This window comes from Corvus kubaryi, unplaced genomic scaffold (genome assembly GCF_017639235.1).
Source record: "Corvus kubaryi isolate FWS band 111438036 unplaced genomic scaffold, C.kubaryi_AGA036_p1.0 split3-73, whole genome shotgun sequence".
NCBI classification, from domain to species: domain Eukaryota; kingdom Metazoa; phylum Chordata; class Aves; order Passeriformes; family Corvidae; genus Corvus; species Corvus kubaryi.
The window spans coordinates 25,904,296-25,929,595 of NW_024582091.1; the positions used below are offsets into that span (position 1 = coordinate 25,904,296).

Here is a 25,300-nt window from a genome sequence, read left to right on the forward strand (position 1 = left end):
AAAAAAACAAAAACTAGAAAAGAGGTATTATCACCCTTGCAGCAGTCAGAGGCTCCAAGGTGGTAGAAATAGCAGAGCGGGAGTTATAAAATATGCTTCACTCTCCAAGCAGCTAAATTAGAGTACACTGAGATGCATCAGACACACAAGCAGGTGCATATAAAAGGGCCCAATACAAATGCAGTAGGAGTAATCTGATAAGACTTCCATCATGATACCTTTCCTCAGCAGCCAAAAGCATATGAACAAAGATAAAAAACCTAATTTTCTTTCAAATGCTGTAACTCCCACAGACAATAGACCTTCATATTTTAGTTCAATCCTCTGTCCGATAAGTATCATGCTTTTATTTTTTTTCCCTTTCCTCCAAACTGCAGACTTACAGATGTTGGTTGATGAGAAGTGAGTGTATATGCAAGCGGGCTGAAAGCAATTTAAGAGTATTAAAAAACATAGGGAAAAAAATAGAATAAGCAGGATTATATGTATCATTTTCTGTGGGGAAGAAAAACCAACCAAAACCAGAGGGTGTAAGATAAAGCACATCTGTCATGGAAAGCAACAAATAAAGAACTATGAAAGAGCAAGTAAAGGGAAAAGAAAGTAGGATAGAATACATTAAAAGCAGAGGGAAACAGATTTTGTTATCAACTATAGGGAAGAAAAAGACTGATGTGGAGGAAAATTTGTGAAATGTTGACTTAAAAATTGATATATTATATCCCAAATTGTGAAGCAAATCAGTCTCATACAGGAGGTGTTGGTGGGGAGTGTTTGATGGGTGCTCCTCCACTTGGAAACTGGCTGACTGAATCCAACTAAATTTGTCAAGAGGTGTAGAATTCCCAAAGATACCTGTAAAACACTAAGTTCATGAAATCAAGATGCTGTGAGTGTCCCGACCAAGGGAAAGGATTCAGAATGCTTTAACAGCTTCTCGGACATTAGACGATCCACAAAAGAATGAGACTGTACCAAAAAAAATTCCATTAGAGCTTACAACCACTCTCAAGACTTAAAAAAAACCCCAAACAAACCCACATACAAAGAAAAGAAGAAAAAAAGGTGAAAGCCAGGCTTCTACTGCTCAAGGAACCACTCTTTAATATTTCTTCATCTTTCCTTTCACCAGGGGAAAAGACATGGTAATACTTGGTATAGTATTTACCACTATAATAACAAACAGGTGTTAAGAGGTCCTCTTGATAAGCAAAAGCACTGTACAAAGGGAGACAGTTTTATCTTCCTTTGGAATATTAAAGCAAGAGAAGCAAATTGACTGCAAGGAAAAGCAGCAGTGAAAAAGCTGGATGGAAAGCAAAGCCAAGCAACCCAAACCACCTTCCACCCACTACTTCAGTCTGCCGTCAGAACCAGCAGTATCCAATGCGTAACATAACACATTTTGTGGAACTCAGTTAAAAGAGAACATACAGCACACAGTAATTAATGAGCAGAGCATTTTAGAAAAGCTGTATCATTCTTTCAGTTTGTTTTACACCGATCAACCCCTTCTTGAAATTACAAATATGCAGTTAATAATCAAGATGAGCTAGTATATTAGGTCAACACAAATGACCAGAAGCAACTCCTCAGCTTTTTTGACAAAACCAGATTTTAGATAATGGTGTATATTAGCCATCTACACTTTTAGAGCATAGTCAAGTCAGTTTTTCATACCCAGAAGTGGCATCAGCTTGCTTGCTGAAAATTAATCTTCGCTACTGTTTAAGCAACAAGAATCTTGAGACAGTATTTCCCTGAATTCCTTCTCATGTGTTTGCTTATCTACTACTGCTGGTACCAGAAAGGCAGCTAATTTAAACCTGTAAGTGATTTTCGTAGGTTCTACAATGAAAGCATCTAGAATGCCAGATGATTACATTTCACTGGCAAGCAAACTCCGATGCTTGGACACAACAAAGCTGAACATACTTAAGCCAACTACCAAAGCTTTATGAATCAAACATTTAAAATTCAAGGATAACAAGGCAGAACTACTTTAACGATTTTCAACACAGTTCTCCCGATAGAATATCACAGACTGGTTGCACAAAAAGACCTTGAAATGTTTCACTTTTCAGGAAGGACACCTTTCAGCTTTAGACAACACCTACAATCTGGATGCCAAGAGAAAAAGGAATGCAGTCATATGGAATCAGTTAACAATTACTGCCAGTAAACCAATTGACTGCAGTGGTAGAACCACTTTTGATATTAATAAGTAGTGATTCATGTGAAACATCATATAGCTTTCCTTACTTACGGATTCATCATCCATAGATTTAAGATGAAAAAGTCAGCTCATTACCATATGAAATGCTAGTTCAGTGTAGCATATTTCAGCTGTTGTTGATGCAAACAAAAGGTTTTGGTGTTGAAATGTGTGGGACTTTCACCTAAAATCCTCATTCTATCGTACAAAGACATAGCGCACCTGTGTCTAACAGAACAGGTCCAAACGCAGCACCTTGCTCCACTCCACGCTATCAACGCTTTATGTATGCCTTCTACGTTTATTCTATCCTTTTTTTAAAAGCAAATGAATCCAAGTGATACCTTCTCAAGCTAAGAAAACAAATGTTTCAAACCGTGACTGCTGAAAAGGGTGGAAAATTCAAACTAGAGCATTTAATCAGATTAAATGCCACTGTGTCACAATTAGATGTCACTGTGTGCTCACTTTAATTCTGAAAGCACATGCAGCTCGAAGGGAAGTCATGGCACTGTACCGCTCCAGGTGCAAGCGCGTGCAATGCACACACCTGGCGTTACAGCCAGCCCTTGGCCAGCGCTCCGTACTTCCCATTTATCCTGTCCGCGGGCGCGGCGGGCGCGCAGGAAGGCGTTCGGGAGCGGGCTGGGAGAAGTTGGAACCTACGTGCTTCTCCTCGCTCCCGGCCATCCCCCGCGATCTCCAAGCCTTCCTAACAATGGTAGCAGTGTTCCAGCGGGCAGCACTGCCCTGGAATCGGACCGAATCCCCCTGCGCTCCGACCGTCAATCCCGCCGCCAGTCCGCACCTCTGCCCTCGCCAGCCCCGGTCCCCGCGGCGGGCAGGGGAGGGGGCGCCTCTCCCCGCACCTGGCGGCGGTGACGTCACCCCGCCGCCCCCCGCCCGCCCGCGCGCTGACCCCGGCCCCGCTCCGCCGCACCTTCCCCGCCGGCCGATCCCGCCGCCGCGCCGGCCGCGGGCACACGGGGCGGCCGGGAGAGGGAGAAGGAGAGGGAAGCGCCGCGCTCCGGCACAAGTGCGGCCCCCTCCCCTCCTCCGCCTCGCAACACGCCCCCCCCCCACGCCTCCACCCGCGCGGGCGGCGGGGAGACGGGGGAAAACGGCTCCGCGGCGTGCTTCCCTCCATCCCTCCCTCCCTCCCTCCCGCCGCCGCCCCCCGCGCGGGCGCGGACAAAGGGGAGGGGACCAACACCTGGCGAGCGCCGGTCCCTTTGTGGGGCAGGCGCGTCCCGCAGCCCCGCGGGCGATAGGGAGCGGGGGCTGGTCCCTCCCGCCCGCCCCGGGGATCGCGAGGGAAGGAAGGTACGGGAGTGGGGGGCACTTACTCGCCTGCCCTCGCCGCGCACCTTCACGCCGCTCGCCCTTAGCCTCAGCCCCTCCCTCCGTGGCCGCCGGGGCGCTGGAAGTTCAGGCGGCGCCGGCCATTCCCAGCTGGCGGCTCCGTGTTTCGGGGGGCGGCGGCGGGCGCGGAGCGTCCCCGGCGGCTTCACAATAGACACCGGGCAGCGCGCGCGTGTCTCTGTGTGTGTGCGCGTGTGTGCGCGCGCGGGGGGCGGGGCCTCTCCCGGCGCGCCGAGCCGGGCGGGAGGCAGCGGGGGGAAGCGCTGTTTACCCGGCGGCCGAGCCCGGCCGCCCCCCCACCGCCGCCCGATGCTCGGGCTGGTCCATGCGCCGCCGCCCCCCACCCCGCGGGCGGGCAGGTGGTACAGTCCGGCCCGCCGGGCTCCCTCTCCCCGGCGCGGGCGGGGCGGGGCCCCGCCGCTGTGACGTTGCCGAAGCCGGCTGTGCCGACGGCCAATCAGCGTGAGGGGGCGGGGCTACCGGGGCACGGCGCGGCGCCGGGGCGTTGGGAGCTCGAGGGTGACAACGGAGTACCCTGCGGGACAGGGCTCCCCGCTCCGCTGGCCTCTGCCGAAAAGATGGCGAAGACGCTTTGTGTGCGGGAAGAAGTGGGCGGCTGGGAGCTCTCCCCGGGCTGTTAAATATTTTCTCTTACCGCCACGCAAAGCACAGGCGAGGGCCGGGGAATTTCCAAGCACGGTGCCGCGTTGCATGCTGGAGCTTGTAGTCCTGCTATAGAGTCCTGAAAGGTTAAGCACCATCAACAGCCAAGGGGGATGATCCCCCCTCAAACGCCTTTATATCCAGTAACAGACCATAATTTATCCTTTAGAGTGCGTTTTCTCTTTTAACGAGCAACAATTTTAAGACACAGCCCTACGCCGCTCGTTCTGCGGGGGAAGGGACCACTCGAGCCCCGGCGGAGCTGCCAGGACCTGCCCGTCCCGTCATCCCTCGCGTCAAGATGTCGGCGGCGATCGCCGCGCTCGCCTCCTACGGCGGCTCCGACTCGGAGCCTGACTCGGAGCCCGAGACCGAGGGCGGCTCCCAGTGCTCCGCCGCAGTGCTCGCCAGCCGCGATGCCGTGCTGCACCTCCGGGCGCCACCCGCCGCGCCCCCGGCTCTGCCCGTCGATGCGGCCCCGGAAGTAGCCGTGAAGGTAGGCATCCCTCCAGGGCCCGGGCCGCCTGCCTGCCCCGCGTTATGTCCACACCGCCGGCCTCGGCACGGTGCTGGGACAGCCCTGGAGCAGCCCCAGGGTGGGGAAGCGGGGCGGAAAGGGCGTGGTGGCAGCAGCACCACCTGCCCTACTTTGCCTTGGGGTGTAGGGGTCGGAGCTGTGGAGGGGGAGGGTGTGTGTTGGGGAGCTCCCGTGGATTCCAGCTGCGGGGGTTAAGTTTATTAAAGAGTGTTAGCTCTATCTTAGAGCGTGCCTTGATTGTAGTTCCTTAGATACTTGTTTGCTGTTCCCTGTGTAAAGTGTTTTCCTATGTGGTTTTCCCGGGTGGTGGGGTGAAGTCGATACTTGACAGGGTGACTGAATCCTGTTCTTAAGGGCAGCTTGAAAACTGATTAGTGTTTCAATTTCTTTATTGCTTGGGGAACGTTTATTTTCCAACTTCATTATCACATTGGCTCGCTTTTGTGATACCAGAAAGGGAGGGGGGAGGGTGCTGGTTTAGCTTTGGGATTTTTTGTACAGGCAACAAATTTCTAATCAAAAGCAGGCATCTTGCTGTGATAACTGTCACTGTTACTGTCCTGCTGCCACTTGCTCAGAAAAGTTTCTTGCCTTGTGACCAAGACGTGGATGGACTCTTTCACTTTGTTGTCATTAGTTGATTCATATTCTATCACAATTTATCATATTTTTGTGTAGATGTTTTATGTAGTGACTGCATTTGTTTATCTCTTAGAGGCTTGGAAATCTGGCTTCTTCAGTTGCAGCAGCCAGCAGACTGTCTTGTGCAGGTTTCAAAAGAAATGCTAATTAACTAATTAAATATAATATTTCCTGAGTGTTAATGATAAGTGACAAGTAGCACTGGATGTGCTTTCCACCAGTCTGAGGCCTGTAACAACAAGTTTTGCTTTTGCCACACCAGCACAAAGGTTTATGTAGTTGCTTAGGGACTGACATCAGGGAGCTGATCTGAATTTTGAAAAAATAGAACTCTGGTGAAGTTATTTGTCCTTGGATCCGTTTCTTGATCTGGTTTGCACAAATGCTGTGCTGGTGCAGATAAATCTTCAGTGCCAGTGCAGAAACAAGCGGCTGGAGAAAAGAGTTAGGTGTCAACAACACGTTCAGTTCAAAGCTGTTTGCCGGGCTGTCCCCTGGGAGGGCTATCCACATCTAGGACTGCCTCTGCCTCAGACACGATGCTAACTAAGATGAAAAGAGTGTGAGGCTTCTCAGTATCAAGATGTTTGATTATAATGTTGTCTATAACTTTAACTTGAGAACACAGATGAGGTACATATAACTGAAAAGAGCAACAACTTCAAGCTGAGGCTTTCAGAACACAGCATACTGGAGCTTCTTTTAGCACCACAACCTACTCTGAGGAGCAACAGGTCATTTCTTTGTAGAGTTAGATCAGGCTTTCTTTTTGGACTTTTAGTGTTCGAGAAATAACTGCAGGTCTCATATGCTGCATGTTCTCAACACCTTCCATGGCTAAAAATGGTAGTGTCCCACTGGTCAGCAGTGGAAGCTTGCCAGACACCCCTCAGGCATTTACCCTGATTCTTTAAAATTAGAAAGCCCTTACTGAACAAATGTAAAAGACATGGTGTTTTGAGTGTAAATCACAAGTCTTCTCTAAGTACAAGTCTGGAAAACAGGAAGCTGAGTAGTTAGGAAAGCAAAGTTACAGTTCATTAATATCACTTCACTTGTGCAAATGTTGTTTTGACATGAATAAGGATCAAGTACTCTTAAGTGCATAGATGTTTATTGTACAAAGGACCAGGAATGGGTAGGAAAGGATGGTGGTTAGAAGGGTTGGTCATACAATAAATATAAATGACAGCTTGCATTTTTGGCAGTTGAGAATGCAAATCTGAAATGGTTGGTATTCTGCATTCTAACTGTTGTACCTGTTTCTGGTTCAGAATATTGGCCTGTTAACTGGCGTAGACCTTAGACTTACGTACACTTTAAAGAGTAATGGGTCCTCAATCTCTCTAATGCAGGCATCATTGTTAGCACATTCAGCTGACAGCATTTGGGCTACTGAAGTGTGCATATCAAATACAGCCCTAAGATGTTACTCCAATATGTATTTCATCTTTCTATAGAGATCTGCTGAGTCCTTGTTTCAAAGTACATCATAGTTATATAAAGTCACATTTCTGTGAAAATAATTATTCTGAAATTGAAAGCTGTACTAATGGTTTGTAACCATTTTAAAAGTTTGAGGGGATGGCTTTTTTTAGACCCTCTTCTTACAGTCTGCTTGTTGAAATAGGCCTATTGCTGATCTTGAAGTTAAATTACTCATAATAGATAACAGCTATAATTATTGGTGACTCCAGTCCAGTAATACTTCTACTCTCATTCTAAATTGGAAAGCCCACTGGATGAAAGTTGCGTGTTTCTGTTACTGTTTTCAGCACCACTAAAATCGCCTGAGGGAAGACAACAGAGGATGAAAGTTAGTGCTTCTGGTCCCTCATGGAGAAAAGGATAGGTTGTAACTGCAGGACATTCAGAGAGGGACAGCAGGGCTGAAGAAGGGTTCCCCTTCTGTATGAGGAAGTATTGAGAAGGCCAAAGGAGATGGCTGAGGTGCACAAAATCATTAAATGGCACAGAGAGGGAGTTAAGTACTCTCTGTCTCTTCCGGTACAACAACTATAAGCTGTCTAGTAGGAGTTAGGTTCAAAGCAAATAAAAGGATGCAGCTCTTCATGCAAGGTGTAGTAGGGCTTATTGTCATGCCAAGAAATACTGCGTGTTGAAGAATTTTGCATTGTTACAAGGAGAATCGGGACAAGTACTTGGAAGAGATCCATTGAAGGATGAGGTGTCAAGAAATACACAGATTTCCTCAAGTCTCATCAAGACCTGAAAATTATTGGCTGTTGAGAGAGTGCAGAAGTATCATCAAATATGCTTGCCCTGCTCTTACTCTCTCCTAGGTGCCAAGTTTTCATAAGGCTGATGTTTTCTTTTGTAGGAACAGTGGATAGGTTAATCAAGATATTTTCTTTCTCCAAATACATCATCAAGTAGTAGGTAAGCATGACATTATTGTAAATAGAGGCTGTTCAAGCAAGGGAAGGGAGCCCAGTTGCCCACAACCAGGTCATTGTCAAACCCAGTTATAGTTAATTTTCCTACAGTTTTTACTTCTTTGAAAATACCACCCTAACATTGCTGACAGAGTTTTACCTTCACTTTTGAATTATAAATGTAGAAGGAAATTCAGGAAATTACACTTCCTGTGAAGAACTCACTCCACAGGAAGTGTTGCAGCTATAAGCTTTGCTTTTGAGAGAACATTTATTGTTTGATCTCTGTCCAGGGTAAGACTCAGATCGGAGCAGATTTTATGCTACTTCTCTATAGTGTGTCCTTCAGTGGTCTTGAAGAGAGGACATTTAACTGGGTTGAAATAACTACGCTGGCCCAGCCCAATACAGGAGCTGGAGGATCTGTGTTGCCTTTAATGTGAGAAGGGGTTGTATGTGTCAGTTCCTTTTGAATCTAGTTTACCTTTGGCACTATGCAGGTTTCCAGAAAAAGTTTTATGGAAGGGGAAGAAATAGACTTCAGTTGCACTTATTAATGTTTTTTAAAACCTAATCCTGCCGGCTGTGGAGAGAAGATACAAGGTAGCATGTGACAATTCTGTAGCAGTGACTGAACATTAGTAGACTTGGAAGGTGTTACTTGTTAGAAATGTTTGTCTTCTTTGACGTGGTGGGTTTTCCAGCTTTCTTTGACACAAAATGTAGATGAGTAGATATTTAGAACTTGTCATCCTGCAAGATCCTGGGAATCTAGCCTAGTTCAACAAAACCATTTAGCATGTGCTTTTCTTGCTGGTTTATTTTTATTCTGTTGAAGTTAGTGAGGCGGTCACTTACTGTTAGGAGTGCCTGAATGGGTAGAAGGAATAGAAGCTGATAACAGCCATGTCTTAATGTTAGAGCTTCACTGAAAATGCTATTTATCTCTTGGTAATAGATTTGTAAATCTGTAGAATGAGATAATGTGCATTTGACAGCTCAAGTGGTTTAGGAAAGAATTGATAAGTGACAAACTGCTTAAGTCTCAGTGGCTCATGGGATGCAGTCTTAATTTACCACATTTTAATGTGATTGATAATTAAAACTAATTAAAAGTTAAGCAAAGCAGCCTGGCCTTTTTAGCTATTTGACTAACTAGTAATGAATTTACCTGGGGAAATGGAATGTTGTAGGTTTGTTATCTGAAATGTCCAGGAAGAAAAAAGAAAAACACTCAGCATATAGACATCAAAACTCGCTGCCTGCATGAGATGAAGCTGGAAAACATAAGACAGATTATATTCTTTCTAAGGAATGGAATTGCCATCCAATGTTGCAGTACATGCTGCACCTTGGTCTTTTTATTTAAGGCTTTGCTTTGTTGCCTGTTACAGGCATTTTGCTTCTGTTTAATTAAAGAAATGTTTTTGTCTTGCATGCACATAAAGAATCTTCTAGCAAGCTTTTTTAACATAATTTTTGTATTATTGAACTATTTTTTATTCTATAAATCAAGTAATTTTCATAGAAAGTAACACTATTGTTTTATGGCATATGGGTAGGAGTTTTTTTGAAGCAAAAGAGGACTGTGGCATGTTTAAGGAACCCGTTAAGGAGGAAAGTTAATCTGATTTACTGTATTTGTAGTCTAAAATCCCTTCTATTTCCTGTCCTCTTTCTTATGCTTTAAAGTGGCCAAACTTTATGGTAGGACTGAAGGAGCATGCCTTGGAAGGAACCCGATGTTTGTGGTCTCTGGAGAGTTATAATGAAGCACCTCCTTGTCTACACTTAGCATCAAAAGCTTCTTTCTGTCTCAAGATAGATTCCTTAGGCAGTGCTAATACTCCAGAGGACAGCCCTGAGTGCCATTCCCCTATAATAGTGTGATCATGTTTTGTTAAACAAAAGGTGCAAAAGGACAGCATTTAACTATCAAAAGAATTTTTTTACCTCAGCAAATAATCTCTGAACTGTAAAGCAACCTTATATTGCAAGTAAGTAGACATCACATCTATTAAAAAAAAACCAAAGCAACACAACCAACACAGTAAGTAGTTTGGTGAAAAATTACATCATCTGCCTCTTTTTGCCTTGTATCAGCAGTGATTCTTGCATCTCTCTGGACAGACACTCATTTAACCTATCAAACTTCAGTGGATCTATGGAGTGAGCATTTTCAGTTTTTGGTTGTCCTTATTTCTGCGAAGTTGTATAATCTGAATCTCTTCCTATGCTGAATTAGGTTGCTCAATTTTTCTATACAGGTCATATTTTCTTAGGCCTTTGATCATTATTGTTTTTCTTTTGGACCCTTTTCAGTAGCATGTGTCTTACCTGATGTGTGGTGCCCAGTGTGGCCACTGTATTTCAGTTGGGTGCTTGTTACTGGTGCTGAGAAAAACAGAGAGGTGACACAGAGCTAAGTTTGCAGCTTCTTTCTATTACGTTTTTCAAGATAGATGTATTCAGTAAAACATAACTTCCTAAAATCTTAATTCTTCGGTTCAGGTTGTATGGGTGTACAGCCTTTGATGGTATTACAGCATGCCATAAAGCCCATATTAATACAATTTCTGAGTTGCAGCAAACACCAGCTGCTTCTCTGCCAGTCATACATCTGAACTTTTCTCTTTCTCTGGAGGAACACTGTATCTGTTTGAGAGCTTTTTGACCCCTCTTTTTATGATTCCTGTGCCTTTGAGAGTAGAAGTAATTTAGGGTAATACTTAGACCTTCACTGAAATTGCAGATGCCCTCGTCTTTCAGCTTAACTACTGATCATATCCCATCCCACAGAGCCACTTGTGTCACACTTGGCACATAAGCTACATGATGAATTGCTCACCTTAGGCTTTTAGATAAATCAAGACATTCCTGTGACCAAAGGAAAAGCTACAGCACAGCAGAGAGGAGATCTCTTAGATTACCTTATCTCAGTCACAGCTCTGCCAGACAGCTGCTCCTATGATCCCTTCCCTGCTAGCTGGAGCTATGGCTAATGCATCTAGAATGCATGCAGTTACGGCTGTTGCCAGCATAAAGGGACAGTTGTGAGACCTGTATTAACTTTTCTTGCTTTCTGGGTCCTAAAAAGATGAGCTCTGCTGAAATGGTCTTCAATGCATGGAGTTGTACCCAGAGATTTTCACCTTGTGCAGAGGTTGCTGATGAGTTCTTTCCTCTCATCCAGAAAAAAAAAAAAAAAGAAAAACCACAACCAAAGCACCCCAATGCAGATAGGTTGGAAGTTGGTGAAATGAATGATGGGCTAAGTTAATATTTTTAATGTTTCTGCTACCTACTAGAGTCTCATAACGCTGTACAAAATGACACTTACCAGATGTTGACCCAAGGATAATTTGTCTCTTGCAATTTCAACTCTTGCTGTAGACTAACATTCGGCAATGTGTTGTGTCAGTACTTTATATTCCTATCAAGATTTCATCTTTTAAAAATACTGATAAAGTAAAGTGGGTAGTTGGACCATGTTCAAATTATTATATAGTTTAAAGCAAAGCGACGTAATGAAAAGATAACCATTATGTGCTTCAGCAGCATGAGATTGTTATTTGATACCCTAATATATGAAAACGTGAATAAGACTGGTTCTGAGTGAATACGCAGGTCCTGAGGAGCGTAGCTCTGTTAAATATAACATGTGCTTCAATTTCAAGGCTCGGTGGTTTTCACACAGAAAGAATGTGCCTGTGGTGGTCTAGGAGTGAACATACTGTGTGGCTTTCAAGTGACTCAGCACTGTTCCACCAGCAGCGAAGTAGAACCAGAATTGCTATAATCCTCCAGCAGAGGATCGGCTTTCATGGCACAATCTGTTTCTTTTCTCAATTACCAAGCAGCATATAATAGAACTTAACAGGAAGAAAAGAGGAGGAAAAATAGCAGAAGTGAAAAATTCTTGGCATTTTTGCAAAAGTGGATTTTTTTGCTTTTTCAGATTAAGGAGCAAGAAAAAAACTGTCTTAATCTCAAGTAAACTGGTCACTGTTTAAATGTCACTAACCATTGATCAGATAAATTTTGCCTTATCAATAACATTAGTTGTTATTTTCTCAAATTTTGAGTTTTGTGGATGAGATGTGCGGTGTAACTGGAAGAGTAAGCTGTATGATGTGACTTGAAAAAGTTGTCTGTGGAAAATGTCCTCACATCATGGAGCTGTGAAAGGAAGTGTAAGTTTGCAGGTAGCACAGGTTAGGAAGTGGTTTTGATATGCTCCTCTTCTAACTGGGGATGTGTGGGTTTTTTGCTGAATGACTGGATTAGGCCTGCTGGGCTGTTTCCAGACAAGTTCATGGTGTGTGAAAGTCAGGGCTGTGAACGTACGGATGGCTGTTGTCATCCAAGCCCAGTGAATTGGAAAGGTCGTGTGATAAGCAAAACGAGGTCAGGCCAAGAACTAGCTAACATATTAAACAAGTTGAGTGTGCCATTTTGCTTTCAAGATACTGTAATACAAAGCAAGATTGAGTTTGTTTGAGGTAATTTTCTATTAATAAAGCAACTGCTAAAGTTTGATTCTCTATTGTGCCACTTTCTGTGAGTCGCAAATGCTTTTGGATCCTGTTGTAGGTAAGCACTGACTAAGCAATGATGCTAAGATAGCTTTTTCAGTATGATTATTAGGGGTTTTGTCAATATACTAGCACATTGTGTGTCCTCTTCAATTGCTGTTTTTCTAGAATAAGATACAGGAAGCAATGACAGTAATAATTCTTCAAAGTAACGTTCTCCTTCATTAACTGAGGTCTTGATGAGGGGAGAGGTTCTGTTGATGTGGAAGAGCCTTCATAAAGCTCTGAAGCCAGGTCTTTTTGGGCACTGCTACCTTACCAGCTGTTTTCTTTCTTCTCTGTCTTCTGTTTCATCTGCATGTACCCTTCTGAATTTTTCCCTATGAGTTCCTTGAAGTTATTATTTTGGTTAATCCCTCTTTCTTGTCCCTTCATCTATCAAGTTAAATTTTTGTCACAGCAGGCTTGCAAATGTGTTTAAGTACTAAAGCTGAATTATATTTATACCTTTCAGTATAAAAATGTACCTTTTGGAAATAAGGGTTTGTTGGATTCTGTGAAAAACGTTGTTGTACTTAATGTTTGTGCTGATAGGTAATTTTTTTTTTTTCTGCAACTGACTTTCAGAGCAGTTACTTGTGATTTCTGCCTTCTGCCTTTTGTAGAGTTCTGGCTTTCATATCTTTATATTAAATTCCTGACCATTTTAATCAGTTTGTCTTTACAAGTCTGGTTTTCAAACATTCTAAAAAAGCTTTCCTTCAATCTTGCTGCTGTTTTTAAAATGTGTGCATGAAATCTTTAAGAAAAAAAAAGAAATAATTATTCATGTGCAAAAATCTGCACGTGTCTTAGATGAGTTTCTCGGTGACTGCCTGACATTGGTTTTGCAATCGATATTTTTTAAAAATAGAAACTTTGGCCGAGGTGCTCTTCTCTTTCATAATGCTGAAAGTGTCAACTTGAACTACAGCCCTGATTTGGACTGAAAGAAGGTTATGTCATATATTTAAATATCTATGTGTGAAAAATGGGTTATTAAAATGCCTGTTTTATTTCAGGAAGATGTGGAAACAGGAGTCCACCTTGATCCTGCTATCAAGGAAGTTCAGTACAATCCCACTTATGAAACTATGTTTGCACCTGAGGTAAGAAACAATGTTGGTTTTTAGAGCAGAAATGCCTTTGGCTTAAAGGGCAGAGGTTCTATAAATTTTCTGTGCATTTCCTGTAAGACAACTTCTTTGGATGCTTGCTGCATTTTGGAATATAGTTTGGGCAAACTAAAAAATAGATTCTACACAAGTGGGTTGGTATTTTTAGTGCCTGAATTTCCATATTCTGCATAAAGCTCTTCTAAGAAGAGTCTTAAAGTGTTTATCAGAATTATAGCTACGAAATTAAAAACTAAGCTGGGAAAATAGCATTATAAAGATGTTGAGTTAAACATGAACTTCATTGAAGTGGTCCTTTACTATTTTCACATTTTTGCTATTTACTCATTGTGCTCATTAAAGCAGAATTAACATTTGTAAGACTTGCAGATACAAGACTTTTAAGAGGAGGATTTAACATTAAAATCAAAGTACTTTCAGTTTAATTATTCACATCAGTATTAAGAATTTTAGTAACTTGAGCTATGCTAAACTTGTGTAGTGAAAAACCATATAAGAGTGAACTTAGACTGCCTAGTGCCATGTGAACCATTTTTCATTTTATTATAACTAAAGGCTATCTGAAGATAAAAATAGCTGTTGAAACATTTAACTTTTTTCTGTATTTAACTTCTTTGTACAGTTTGGCTTCTGTTCAACCAGGGGTTAGCATTCTAGGTAGACAAATAGTGCATCAATCTCAAATTTCTACATTAGTTATGCTTTATATTTAGAAAACCTTTTGAGGAACCACATAAATTGGTCTTTTCATAGTGAGCTTGCACTTTGTGACATATCAAAGCCATGACATGTGCAAGCAAAAGTACTGATTTAAACTTACTCTAGTGCTGCTGTGTGTAAATGTTTTAGTTAGGGAAACGAAAATGTTTTAGTAATGTGGGACAGCCTTGGGTTTTGTCTTCTGAATGCTTGTACTGGTCACATACTGAATGACAGCATGTGTTGGTTCTGCCAAGTATCAACAAGTCAAGTAGTCAATATCAATCTGAGCTCTGTGCCAGTAATAAAGACTAGAAAGTTCAATCCTGAAATCAACTGTTCAGAACAACTGTGTGTTTACTGTGTAAAATAACAGATTAAGAAGCTTATTCAGTAGTCACAAAGAAATTTGAAGTTGAAGTGATTTTGTATTACCATTTTTGAAAGACTGGTCTCTTTTTTCTGTGGATTTTTTTTTCTGAAAAAGTAAATACACAAAAATAACAAATTACTAATTCTGCTACACCTTGTTTTAACATTTTTGATGAAGTTTGGACCAGAAAACCCATTTAGGACTCAACAAATGGCTGCACCTAGAAACATGCTTTCTGGATATGCAGAACCAGCTCACATCAATGATTTCATGTTTGAGCAACAAAGAAGAACATTTGCAACCTATGGTAAGTCCTTAACAGTGGAATTCACCTCCATCTTTATTACACCCAGGCTGGACAAATTATGTTGGTCTTCATAGAACAATTAATAGGACTGTAACTTCTAGAAATTGCTTTTTTTCAGAATTAATAAAATGCGAAAAGGCTTTTGAATGAGAATCCATATTAATAGAGTTCATAGTATTTGTTTGGGAAAATTCATTTTGTAATTCCCTTTTGAACTGTAATCTAGTGTATGATCTACTAGCAAGCCACTCTTAATTAGTTGCATCAAGTGTAGAAAACACAAATCAAGATTTCGCACTTTTCACATGACTAACTGTAGATCTGTTATGCAAACAGATTCTTTCATGTGATTCTGGCTCTCTCAAAACCCAAAGGAAGCCTTACTGAGTTGTCAGGTTCTTCCGTGGCTGCCTCTTGATCCAAACTGAATGAACCAGATTCGCAGACAATGGGAATACATCACTAAAATAGTCTCGGCAAAGACAGAGCCGAAGAACTCTGCGTTAGTGGTCAGTGTAGTAACTGCTTTCTTATCTTGAATAACATTTTTCCCTTGTAAATAGTGGCGTTTGAAAAATAAAACATTTGAGTCTTGGGGAAGCTTGAAGTTCAAACAGACTTTTTATGAATTGTAAGAAAAATGGTTTTTTTTTTTAGATAGGAAAAATATGGAAAGACTATGGATTCTAAACATTCTTTTGGACAGTTTTGAAAGAACAGAGCTGCCATGGGTTTACATATAACAGTGGCTATTTTTTTCTTCTGTGTTTCATTGTAAGCTATCATTTATGTTTTAAGTTTGATTGCAAGTGCTTGTTCAGATGAAGTATCCTTTATATACTTGAAATTCAGTTTATTAGGCAAGATCTGATACTTCCTGTGTTAACTTAAAATGTCACAATACTCAACTTTTTGCACAACAGATTTGCATCTTTCTTTATTCGTGTTTACATTCAAAATACTACTTCTCGCAAACTGTTTTGCCTCAAAAATCACTTTCCTGAACAAGTATCCATAATTTCATTAGGGCTTTATGCATGCCTGAATTCACTTACTGCATTCTGTGATGCATGAGATTGGGACTTTATTGCTAACATTTGTGGTAGCTAGGTATTACAGTGGAAAAAAAATGCCTAATCAGAGATTATCACATACTCAATTTTTCTTTGTATTTGAGTTTTATTAGAAGCTTTCTTGTAAATGTTAAAAATTGAAATATAATAATGACAGTTTTTCTCTTACATAGTTTTAGCTATTAGGTACTTTTCACTGAGTTGTTAGGATGTGGAATATAAGCAAAATGACAATATTAAGAAATGGGTATCTAGTTTCATAGTATAATTTTAACTTACTTTACTGTAATTTTGATATTAGAATTTGACAGACAATGCAAATAGGAGCCTCTCTTCAAGATCTGAATAGACAGATTAGATTTTGTTCTGTGAAAATAAATGTAACCTTTTGTGGGTTGGACATTTTTTTGTGTGTAAACATTACACACACATTTTTGTGTGTGTAAAACAGATACTGGGAAAGTGTCTGTAGGCATATAGTGTTTGGTTTGGGGTTTCTTATTTGAAAAGTTTAGTTTGGAGAAAGATAAAGCTAGTAAGTCTACTCAAAACTACTTCTGTTGGTTATGTCATCACTGTATAGCAACTGCCTTGAAAGCTGTATTACAAACGAGTATAAAAATGTATTTTTAATCCATGTAACATTGGCAACTGTGCAGCTATCATTCAGCTTTCTAGAAATGTTCAGTAGATAATGATCTGGATACAGTGACAATGGAACTATGAAACGGCTGAGATATAGGCAATTTAAACAGCAAGAACCAGCATTGAGAAGCTGAAGTTCAAGCTAGAAGATGCAGTAAGTGAGCATTATACTCTGGCTCAGTAGAAGATCTGTTAAAAACAGCACTCCTTTAAGTTGTCAGAAAGTTATCTTTTTAATACATAACTTATTAGTAGATAATTTCAATATGCTCTTTTTCCATTTGGAAGGATGTAATAAATATCTTCTCAGAAAACCCCAAGTGTAAAAATGCAAGTAAAATTGATAGGCATAAATCCAAGCCATATATCTTTTTCAAGACTGAGTCATAGCATATTAGAAGAACAGGAGTAAACCTCTCTTTTAAAAGCTGTAGATCTTGAGACTTCTGGTCTCTGTTACTGTTTAGCACCATTGCACTAAGGCAGGAGGTCTTGAACAAATCTGCAATAGCTGGCAAGTAGATAAGCAGTGACTGTAAATGAAGGACGAGGGTAGTAAATGAGATCATGTATCCAAAACAGCTCAACTGTCTCATTGTCTTTCACCAAAAAAAGACACCTTTATATTATATATAATCCTGAAAGTTAATACATATTCATTGAGAAACCTATATATTAATCACAAACAAAACCCAAGTATTTTTTGGCAACTAGTCTTTCTTACCTACTTCTTGTTCAGTAAATATTTATTCTTAAAAGTACATTTTCCTTGTGATGCTTGGATAGCGGAGTACATCCATGCTGTCATTGACGGAGGGTCCTTCTAGCCCTTTATTCAATTAGAGAAGTGGGCAGCAATGGGTACCTAGTGAGGAGTAGAAGGAGGAAGCAAAGTAATGATACATCTGAATACTTCTTTTCAATACTCAGTCTGTCAACCAAGGGCAATGCTTAAATGTTTATTAATTTTCAGTCAGTTTGTTGGGGGTTTTCTGTTTTTTCTTTTTGACAAACTTGTCCAGCTGCTTCTTGAACCCATATAATTTTTCTTTGTACACAGTAACCTCTTTCAGGCAGCTCTGCAGCTTAGCAGCTCCTTATGTGAGGAAGTATCTCTGTTTCAAACTTGTGGAACTTAACAGCTTTCTGGTTTGACTTCATATCCCCTAGTTTCTTACGCTGGAAAACAAAATGAGCAATCATTTCTTATTCACCATATGTGTCATTCCTTATTTTATAGATCTTGGCCATAGCTTCTTCTCAGTCTGGGTTTTTTTTTTTTTTCCACCTGAATAGATCTGATCAATCTTGTTCCTCAGTTTTGCAGCCTTTTCGTGCCTATGGCTATCCTTGTCTCTCTTCTGTATCTCTTCTAGTTCCACTGTATTGCTCCTAAGATGGAGAGCAAAGCTGTGCGCAGTGGTTACATGTTAATCGCACTGTGAATTTGTTCTGTGAGTAACTGGCTCAAAGCTACTTGCTGCATTTTTCCAGATCATTTATCAGTATGTTGAACATCATAGGCCTGAGCATGAATCCACCAGCAACTTTCCTGTGCTGTGCAAACTAACCATTTATTCTTGACAGTGTTCTAATAATTTTTCATCAATTGACCATGTAAGGACCTGTGGATTTTTTAAAGTGTCTTTAAGGCACTCTGTAATCAGTCTAACTTGGTTTTGTAAAGGTATCCAAGATGAACTAAGCTTTATTCATTTGCAGGATTGTCACCTCAGAAGTATTCTGGAGGTTTTGTCGTTGTAATTTACCTGTAGAGAAAACTGTGGTGTCTGCTCTCCGGCAATATATAATGCTCATCCAAGTGCATACTCATTTTCTTTATTGTAGTTTCTACTCCTTGAATCTTCTAACCATACAAATGTCTGGCAAGTTGATCTGTAATTCTTCATATCTCCTTTGAAACGTCTTTTGAAAGATGGCATTGTATTTGATACCTTCCTTTTCTGTCATATTGAGGTGATATTAGGTGAGAGTTTCTGCACTGTGGTTTGACTTTAGATCTCTTGGGTGACTGCCTCTGGTTCTGGTGTTTTGTTACCACTTACTTGACTCTTTAATCTCCGGACATTTCACTTTGAGGTAGATACAGTGTCATGTTACCCATAAAGAAAGGTTCTGGCACAAGAGTCTACCCAAGCTCCACCATAATCAGCATGTGTTTAATACAACCCTCACAGATGCTCTTTTCAGTCCTTCATCATCTGTTGGCCTACACATTGTCAGGTACACTTTCTGTCCCTGGCAGTTTTGACAAAGGACTAGTGTTAGTTTTTATATCTTATAAGATTCCCCTTGCTTTTGGGGATGGGCTGCCTTAGTGTAATGTTTACTTTGTCTGCTGAAGTTTGGTCTTTTTATTTTCCACATCTGGATGCAACTTCAACTCTTTGAAGAATAGTTTCTTATTTCTATTAGTTTCTCTACTTACTATTCAGCTGTGCTCACTTCCTTCTGGTTGCTTTAAAGTCGTCTTTTATTAGCTGGAAGGCATTAGGTTTTTTTTCTCCTACATGGTGTCTTTGAAGTGCCCCTGCATTTGAAAGAGGCTTTACCCTTTGGTGCTTGCTTTCTGTTCCCTTTAAAAGTATTTTCTTAATATAGCCCTTCTGTTTTGAGATTGTAATCATTGTCGTAAATGTTTTTATATCTTCCTTTGCTTTGTCAACAATGTTAGTTTTGTACCCCATTATGGTCATTGTTAAAAGGTGTATCCTTGGAAAGAATATGTTAAAATTAAGTTTCCTGCACTGCTAAACTGGCTTTTTTTCATGTGAATCTCTGGCACGACTGCTTCATGGCACAAGTACATTGTGTAAAACTAATCACATCTTGGTGTGAGACTTGCACAGTCTACTACAAGGAGATGACTAAAATATGTCATTATTACTCTGCTTCTTTCCCTAGCACCTGTTGTTTAATCTCTGTTACCATTTCATGGTTACTGCATTTTCTGTCTTAATGGTCAGTCAGGGAGTTCTGGCAACTGTACTCACCACTACTCAGACCTGGAATTTCAGTCCACAGGATCATGTAATGCTCATTAACACTATTAACTTGTTAATCTGATTTGTCTTTAAGCTTTCTATGGCATAGAGCATGTTTTTCCTCACTAGTGTGACCATCTTATTTCTGTATTCTTTCTACCTGGTAAAGCATGCATTTAATCTAATTATGTCAGTACTGTCCTACCAATTATGTTAGTTTATTATTTTAAAACAAGATATTTCAATGTTACTGTGTACTATGTTTAGCCTTTGTCATTTTGCATGTGTGCTTGGGTTTTCCATTTCCCTGCTCTCAGTTTAAATAGGATTCTGTGCTTATTACTGTCCCTGCTACCTGAGGTTTCAGATTTTTGTGCTACCTTTTCCTTGAGGATATGAGTTTCTAAAGATTGTGTAATTGCAAATTGCTTACTTTAAGTATTTTTTTAATATTGTATTTCTTTAAGTATTATTTAAGTATATTCCCCAACCATTTTATCAGAAAGTATTCTTTGAACCTTCTCAGTGCCATCAGCTTTTTAATTTAAATGAAACCTACTCATTTCAGTAAGGTTCCCTTTATTCCAGGAGTCTGGGGAAGTGAAGTTTTCACAGGCACTGGAGATTTTTCCACATTAGGGTTAAAATCTGCAGTGGCTGAGAGAGCTGGGAATGTTTAGCTTGGGAAAAAGGAGTCCTGAGGGGGAGACCTTATTGCCCTTTACAGCTACCTGAAAGGAGTATGCTGATGGTATAATCCGTAAAAACATTGAATAAAATAGTCCAGGTAGGCATTTTATAATCTTCTAAAAGGTCCTCTCCCAATTTAATGGAAAGCCATTAATAATGGCTCTGTGGGAGTCTGACTTGTTTTAATTGGTAACCAGTTTTGCATCTGCAGTCCTAGGTAATCTACCCTGGTTTGATTCCATTGATATAAGGCAGTCCTCTTATTTTAATTTCAACTATTAAGGGAAGGCTGTCTCTCTAGAAAATAAAATTCCCCTTCACAAGCCATTATGATTTAAAATGCTTAACTAGCATTATTTTTTCAGTGTTGTATTCCTTGGAGCATGTCAAAAAAGACTAAGAAGTCCTAACATACAGCACGTGTTTATTCTTCTGTATTTGTGCTCTCAGCTGAAGGAGTCTCTTTTCTTGAAAATTCCCTTTTGAGTATTGTTTAAAAAGTCAATATATGAGCATATATACATTTTCAGAAGCAGAATTACAGATTGTGTTTCACATGCTGCACACAAACTCTTCATTAATATTTTAGCCATTTTATAGCTATTTCAGCATCAGTGCTTGTCCTAAAAGTGGACTGTTTCATTCATGCAACATTTGGTATTTTTAAATCTCTTCTTCACAAGATATTAATGTCCTTTTTAATAAGAAATAGTCTCTCCCTGAATCTCAAAGCTCTTTATGAGTACTCGGTAACTTGGTTATAGCAGGATTATACAATCACTAACACTGATATTTTAAGAGCCTAAAATAACTGACTTGGAAATAACGCTTGTGGGGGTTTTTTTTTATCTACTCATGTTACATGCAAACCTACAGTCAGTATTACCTGGTAACAATTGTAGGCACTTTATTCTCTGATTACTTTGATTCTGCAGAGATGCCAGTGCAGAGTGGGTTAGTCCAGCTGTATTTTTCTGCATACCTGAGCTACCTTGGGTCTCTGTGCTGTATTGCAGAGTGTGGTGTAAACAGGCTTTAATTAGCTGTCTTTCTGGAATGCATATCAAAGTCTTAATTATTTAGCCAACCATTTTCAGGTGCACTGAAATTAGGGCTGTAGGTGGAATTGTATCTTTCATTGCTAAAATGTTGCCGGAAATATCTGCCTCCTAACTAAAACTGAAGGAGACATAGAAGTCAGGGCACATTATGTGGGATACCAGCTGAGTAGGATAAAAGCAAGCTGTCTTTTGCAGCTGCGTGTAGGAGTCCCAGCCAGAAAGAAAATATTCTCTTTCACATATCCACTAGAAAGTAGAAATTGTTCAGAGCTTTTCTATGAGAATGATGCTGGACCAAATTCAACTCAACTATAAGAAGTCTCCACTTCCACGGGAAGCTGTGCTTGGCCCAGGGGCCCTATTCATGGGAGTACTGTCCCTCTTTTACAAGTACCAAGCAAATAGAGTCCCGGAGATGGTGTCAATACAGTTGGAGGACAAGTAAACCACTGTATTGATTTTGACATAAATCCAAAGTAATATCTCTCTGCTGTTAACAGAAACCTTATAGCTTGGAAGAGAACTCATAGAAATAGTGGCTTAGTAAAAGCAGGCACCTAAATTAAGGGAAGTCTGATTGCAGTGTTGGCTCAGTTTGGTTATCCACAGAAGTAAATCCTGCTAAGGGTCTGGAATAAATTATTTTGTGGTTTAACATAGGAATAGAGGGAATGTATATTTCTTAAGATGACATTGGTGTTTACTTCTCTCCCTATTCATGGATCATCTGGACATATGTTGTTCCACAGCTGGGTCTTACCAGGTTTGAAACTACAGGGCTGGTCGGCAGGTGGATTGCTGCATTTGGATGGGGAGTACCTGCTGTGTTCTTGGAATGGCTCTTCTACTAGTTTCAATAGTGTTATTTTTCACAGCATCTAAAAAAAAATTACCTGGACAGTGTTCTAGGAGAGCAGTCTTTCTGAAAAATGTTTGGGGAGAGAATCTCCTTTGGCTATTGGAATGGAGTTGATAGGTTCTCAACTTGTATGCGTTTGTGTGTGCCTTTATGAGCCATTGGTCTCCAGAATGGACTGGATAATCTCCCACTGTTCATGATTGTCTCTGTGAATCAACAAAATATAGGAATTGGATTATATGCTGTAGGATTTAATTAATTATTTGTGTGTGATTGCTTTTACTGGTGGCTTAATATCTTTCTTTCTCTTTTTTGTTTTCCATCCTTGATACAGAGAAATTCTTATTGAGTCCTCAAGAGACTTTTTGTCACTTTAATATTTAATAAAAATTGGTGTTATGTCCACCAGGGTGCAGTCTTTCCTAGAAAAAAAAGCTATGGTGGTCAGTAAGTGTTCAGTACACCACCTGTTCCTTGGAAACCAAATGAATTTATTTGTCTATCTTATAAGATCATGCTATCCAGTTCAGGAGAAATGGAGAAAAAAAGTTAGATATATGTAGTAAAATTGTAAATATCCTGAGTAGCTATGAAATGGTGGTTCATTTTGTAAAGTATTTATAAGAGTAAATGCTGCAGATTTTGTTGTGGTTGGGGTTTTTTTGTTTTGTTTTGTTTTTAATGAGGCTCAATAGTCGTAGTCAGGAAAAGAAGATGTGAATACTTAATTTTTTTAAAAATTAAAAGCCATGACTGCTGCTTCTGGTACCATCCACATTAGTTAAAGCAACTCCTTTCAAGTTGAAGAAACAAGCTTTCCCAATTCTGGCAGGAGGAGGATAAAGTAATTTTTGCTGTGGGAGACACAATACACGCAAAGCCCTAGAAAACTTCATTTGATTTTATTTTTTCCCCCCACCTCTGCCCTCTGCCTTCCAGCTGCTGCCACCCCAGGACTGCCAAAGAAGAGTAGCACTCTCTTTGACCCACCAGAAATAGTGGGCAGAGCAGGAGGCTGTTGCTGAAGCCAGAGGGCTCTCTGTATGCGGCAGCCACAAGGCTGGTTTCCACGTGACTTACTGGCTTTGCAAACCAAGGAGCAGTGCCCTGTGCTAACGCAGCATTTGTTTAACATCATGTGTCACTGACATAAGATTTTGAGCTAGTCTTTTCCTTGTGCCATGTTACAACGAGAAGAGGTTGCTGTGGCATTTCAAAATCTAATGTTTGCATTGCAGCAAACTGGCCTGAATTCAGCGTTGTCCTCGCTTGGAGCAGGGGCATCCTGGAGTCCCTTCCCACTGGATTCTGTGACTTGGCTTCTTGTGATTACCCACCCTTTGTATCTTATGTTATGTATCTTGTGTTATTAACTGTTGCCTATTATATTTCTTTTTTTCTCTGTGTTGTGCAAATTTAAGCATTCTGATAGCAATATGTACTCATGGGCCTCATGGTACTACTACATAGTAATCTTTATACTCAGGCCAAGTGAAAAGTTAATGGGATTGCAAAGTTTCAATCCTTCATCATCCCCAGTTCATTCAGAGTCAACAGGAAAGAATTTACAGAGGGGCAGAATAGTAAAACTTGTACAAAACTGAAAAGCTTGAAATAGCAGTATTTTTTTTCCTCTTGTTTCAGGTTATGCATTAGATCCCTCTGTAGATAACCCCGAAGCTGCCACCAAATATATTGGTTCTGTAGAAGAAGCTGAAAAAAATCAAGGTAATTAATTCAGAATCCTGTATAAATTACTTGCATCTCTTAACTGTTTTCATTTCTTCTTTACTAAGAAATGGAATAGGTATTAGCAAAGGAAGGTATTATGGGAGACTTACCCATGTCCAAAAACACAATAAAGAAAGAGATGTGTTGCAATTTTAATGTAGAGGGGGAAGAGAGATATTGGAGTGTTTTGTTTCCTTGAAGTAGCAAATGTTTCAGGCTGTCACAACAAATTGCAAAATAGGATTTGCAATGTGCCATTGCATGAATACAATTTATCTGTACAATTTGAAACACCTTTTTGGTCCTCCTAAATTCTGTCTTAGCTAACGTTGTCATGTGTCTGCATTAGGATACCTGTATGTTGAGCTAATCACCATAATTGCTTCTCAGGAGCACACTGATCACTCTGTGTGCAACCTCTGGCACTCCTGTTGGGAGCTGTATGTTATCTCTGCTTAGCAGAGTTAAGCTCTTTGGGTTATTTGGAAAAGAAAAACCACTGGAAGGTTGCCAAATGGTAACAGTGTGGCGTTCCACTGGGAGGATTGACTACCAGAGGCATGGGGTTTGTAATTAATACTTTGATACGAGATATTTAATACTCAAAGGGACTTGGGGACTCAAAGTTCGCATTGGAAAACTGTACCTGTATAAACATCGTGGTTATGCTTTGCCTTGCATGTCTTTTTCAAACATCGTATTCACATGGGTACACAAAGGATCTTTATTTCTGTGTCCTCTTCCTCGGGATATATCCACGCTTATTTCACTCTTTCCTTCCAAAGAAGGAAATTAGTAAGATTAAACCATTAAAAAAAATTCAAAAAAACCCTTTTCGTAACGGAATTTCATACTTCATTTTAAGAAAACCCTTGATTAATGTGTGATTCCTTCTGATCACTACTTAACTTTTTAGATTGCCTATTTCCCTCTTGTTTGTATAAAGCTTCTTTTGTCTCTTTTGCACTAGATGGGTATTACTACTGCTGTAGAAAAACATTGTTTGAAAATTGAACATAATTGTGTATACAAGCTTGAAATCTCAAAAGATGTTAAAATAATTACCTACCATTTTTTTTTCCTCCCATGTCTATATTGTACAGTGGTTTTGACACATGAAATTCTGAGGGTACAATATTTGTGAAAAGCTAGTATTTCTATGAAAGAACAAAATAATGGTTGGAGAGAGATGACTCTGTCAATAGTGACAGTCTTTTTAATAGGGCCTGTAGCAATAGGACAAGGGTAATGATTTTAAGCTAAAAGAGGATAGATTCAGACTAAGTTATAAGGAGGAAATATTTTACAATGTGGTTGGTGAAATACTAGAA

The 25,300-nt window shown here is 40.3% G+C and overlaps 2 protein-coding genes across 4 annotated transcripts in view; one reads left to right on the forward strand and one right to left on the reverse strand.

Moving 5' to 3' along the window:
- WASF1 (WASP family member 1) overlaps positions 1–3,964 on the reverse strand; it is an 89,710-nt gene extending 85,746 nt beyond the window's left edge. Inside the window, exon 1 of one of the 3 annotated variants that reach the window (XM_042017276.1) lies at positions 3,566–3,964. The gene's annotated coding sequence lies outside the window, so the exon portion shown is untranslated. Of the gene's footprint in view, positions 1–3,561 lie in introns of all 3 variants that reach the window. The other 2 variants (XM_042017274.1, XM_042017273.1) reach the window with 2 other exon arrangements.
- A 325-nt stretch (positions 3,965–4,289) lies between these two features.
- Positions 4,290–25,300, forward strand: part of CDC40 (cell division cycle 40) — a 37,836-nt gene continuing 16,825 nt past the window's right edge. The window contains exons 1-4 of the mRNA XM_042017271.1: positions 4,290–4,736; positions 13,413–13,499; positions 14,776–14,905; positions 23,883–23,966. Coding sequence (XP_041873205.1) covers positions 4,542–4,736; positions 13,413–13,499; positions 14,776–14,905; positions 23,883–23,966 — 496 coding nt within the window. The 5' untranslated portion in view covers positions 4,290–4,541. The remainder of the gene's footprint in view (positions 4,737–13,412; positions 13,500–14,775; positions 14,906–23,882; positions 23,967–25,300) is intronic.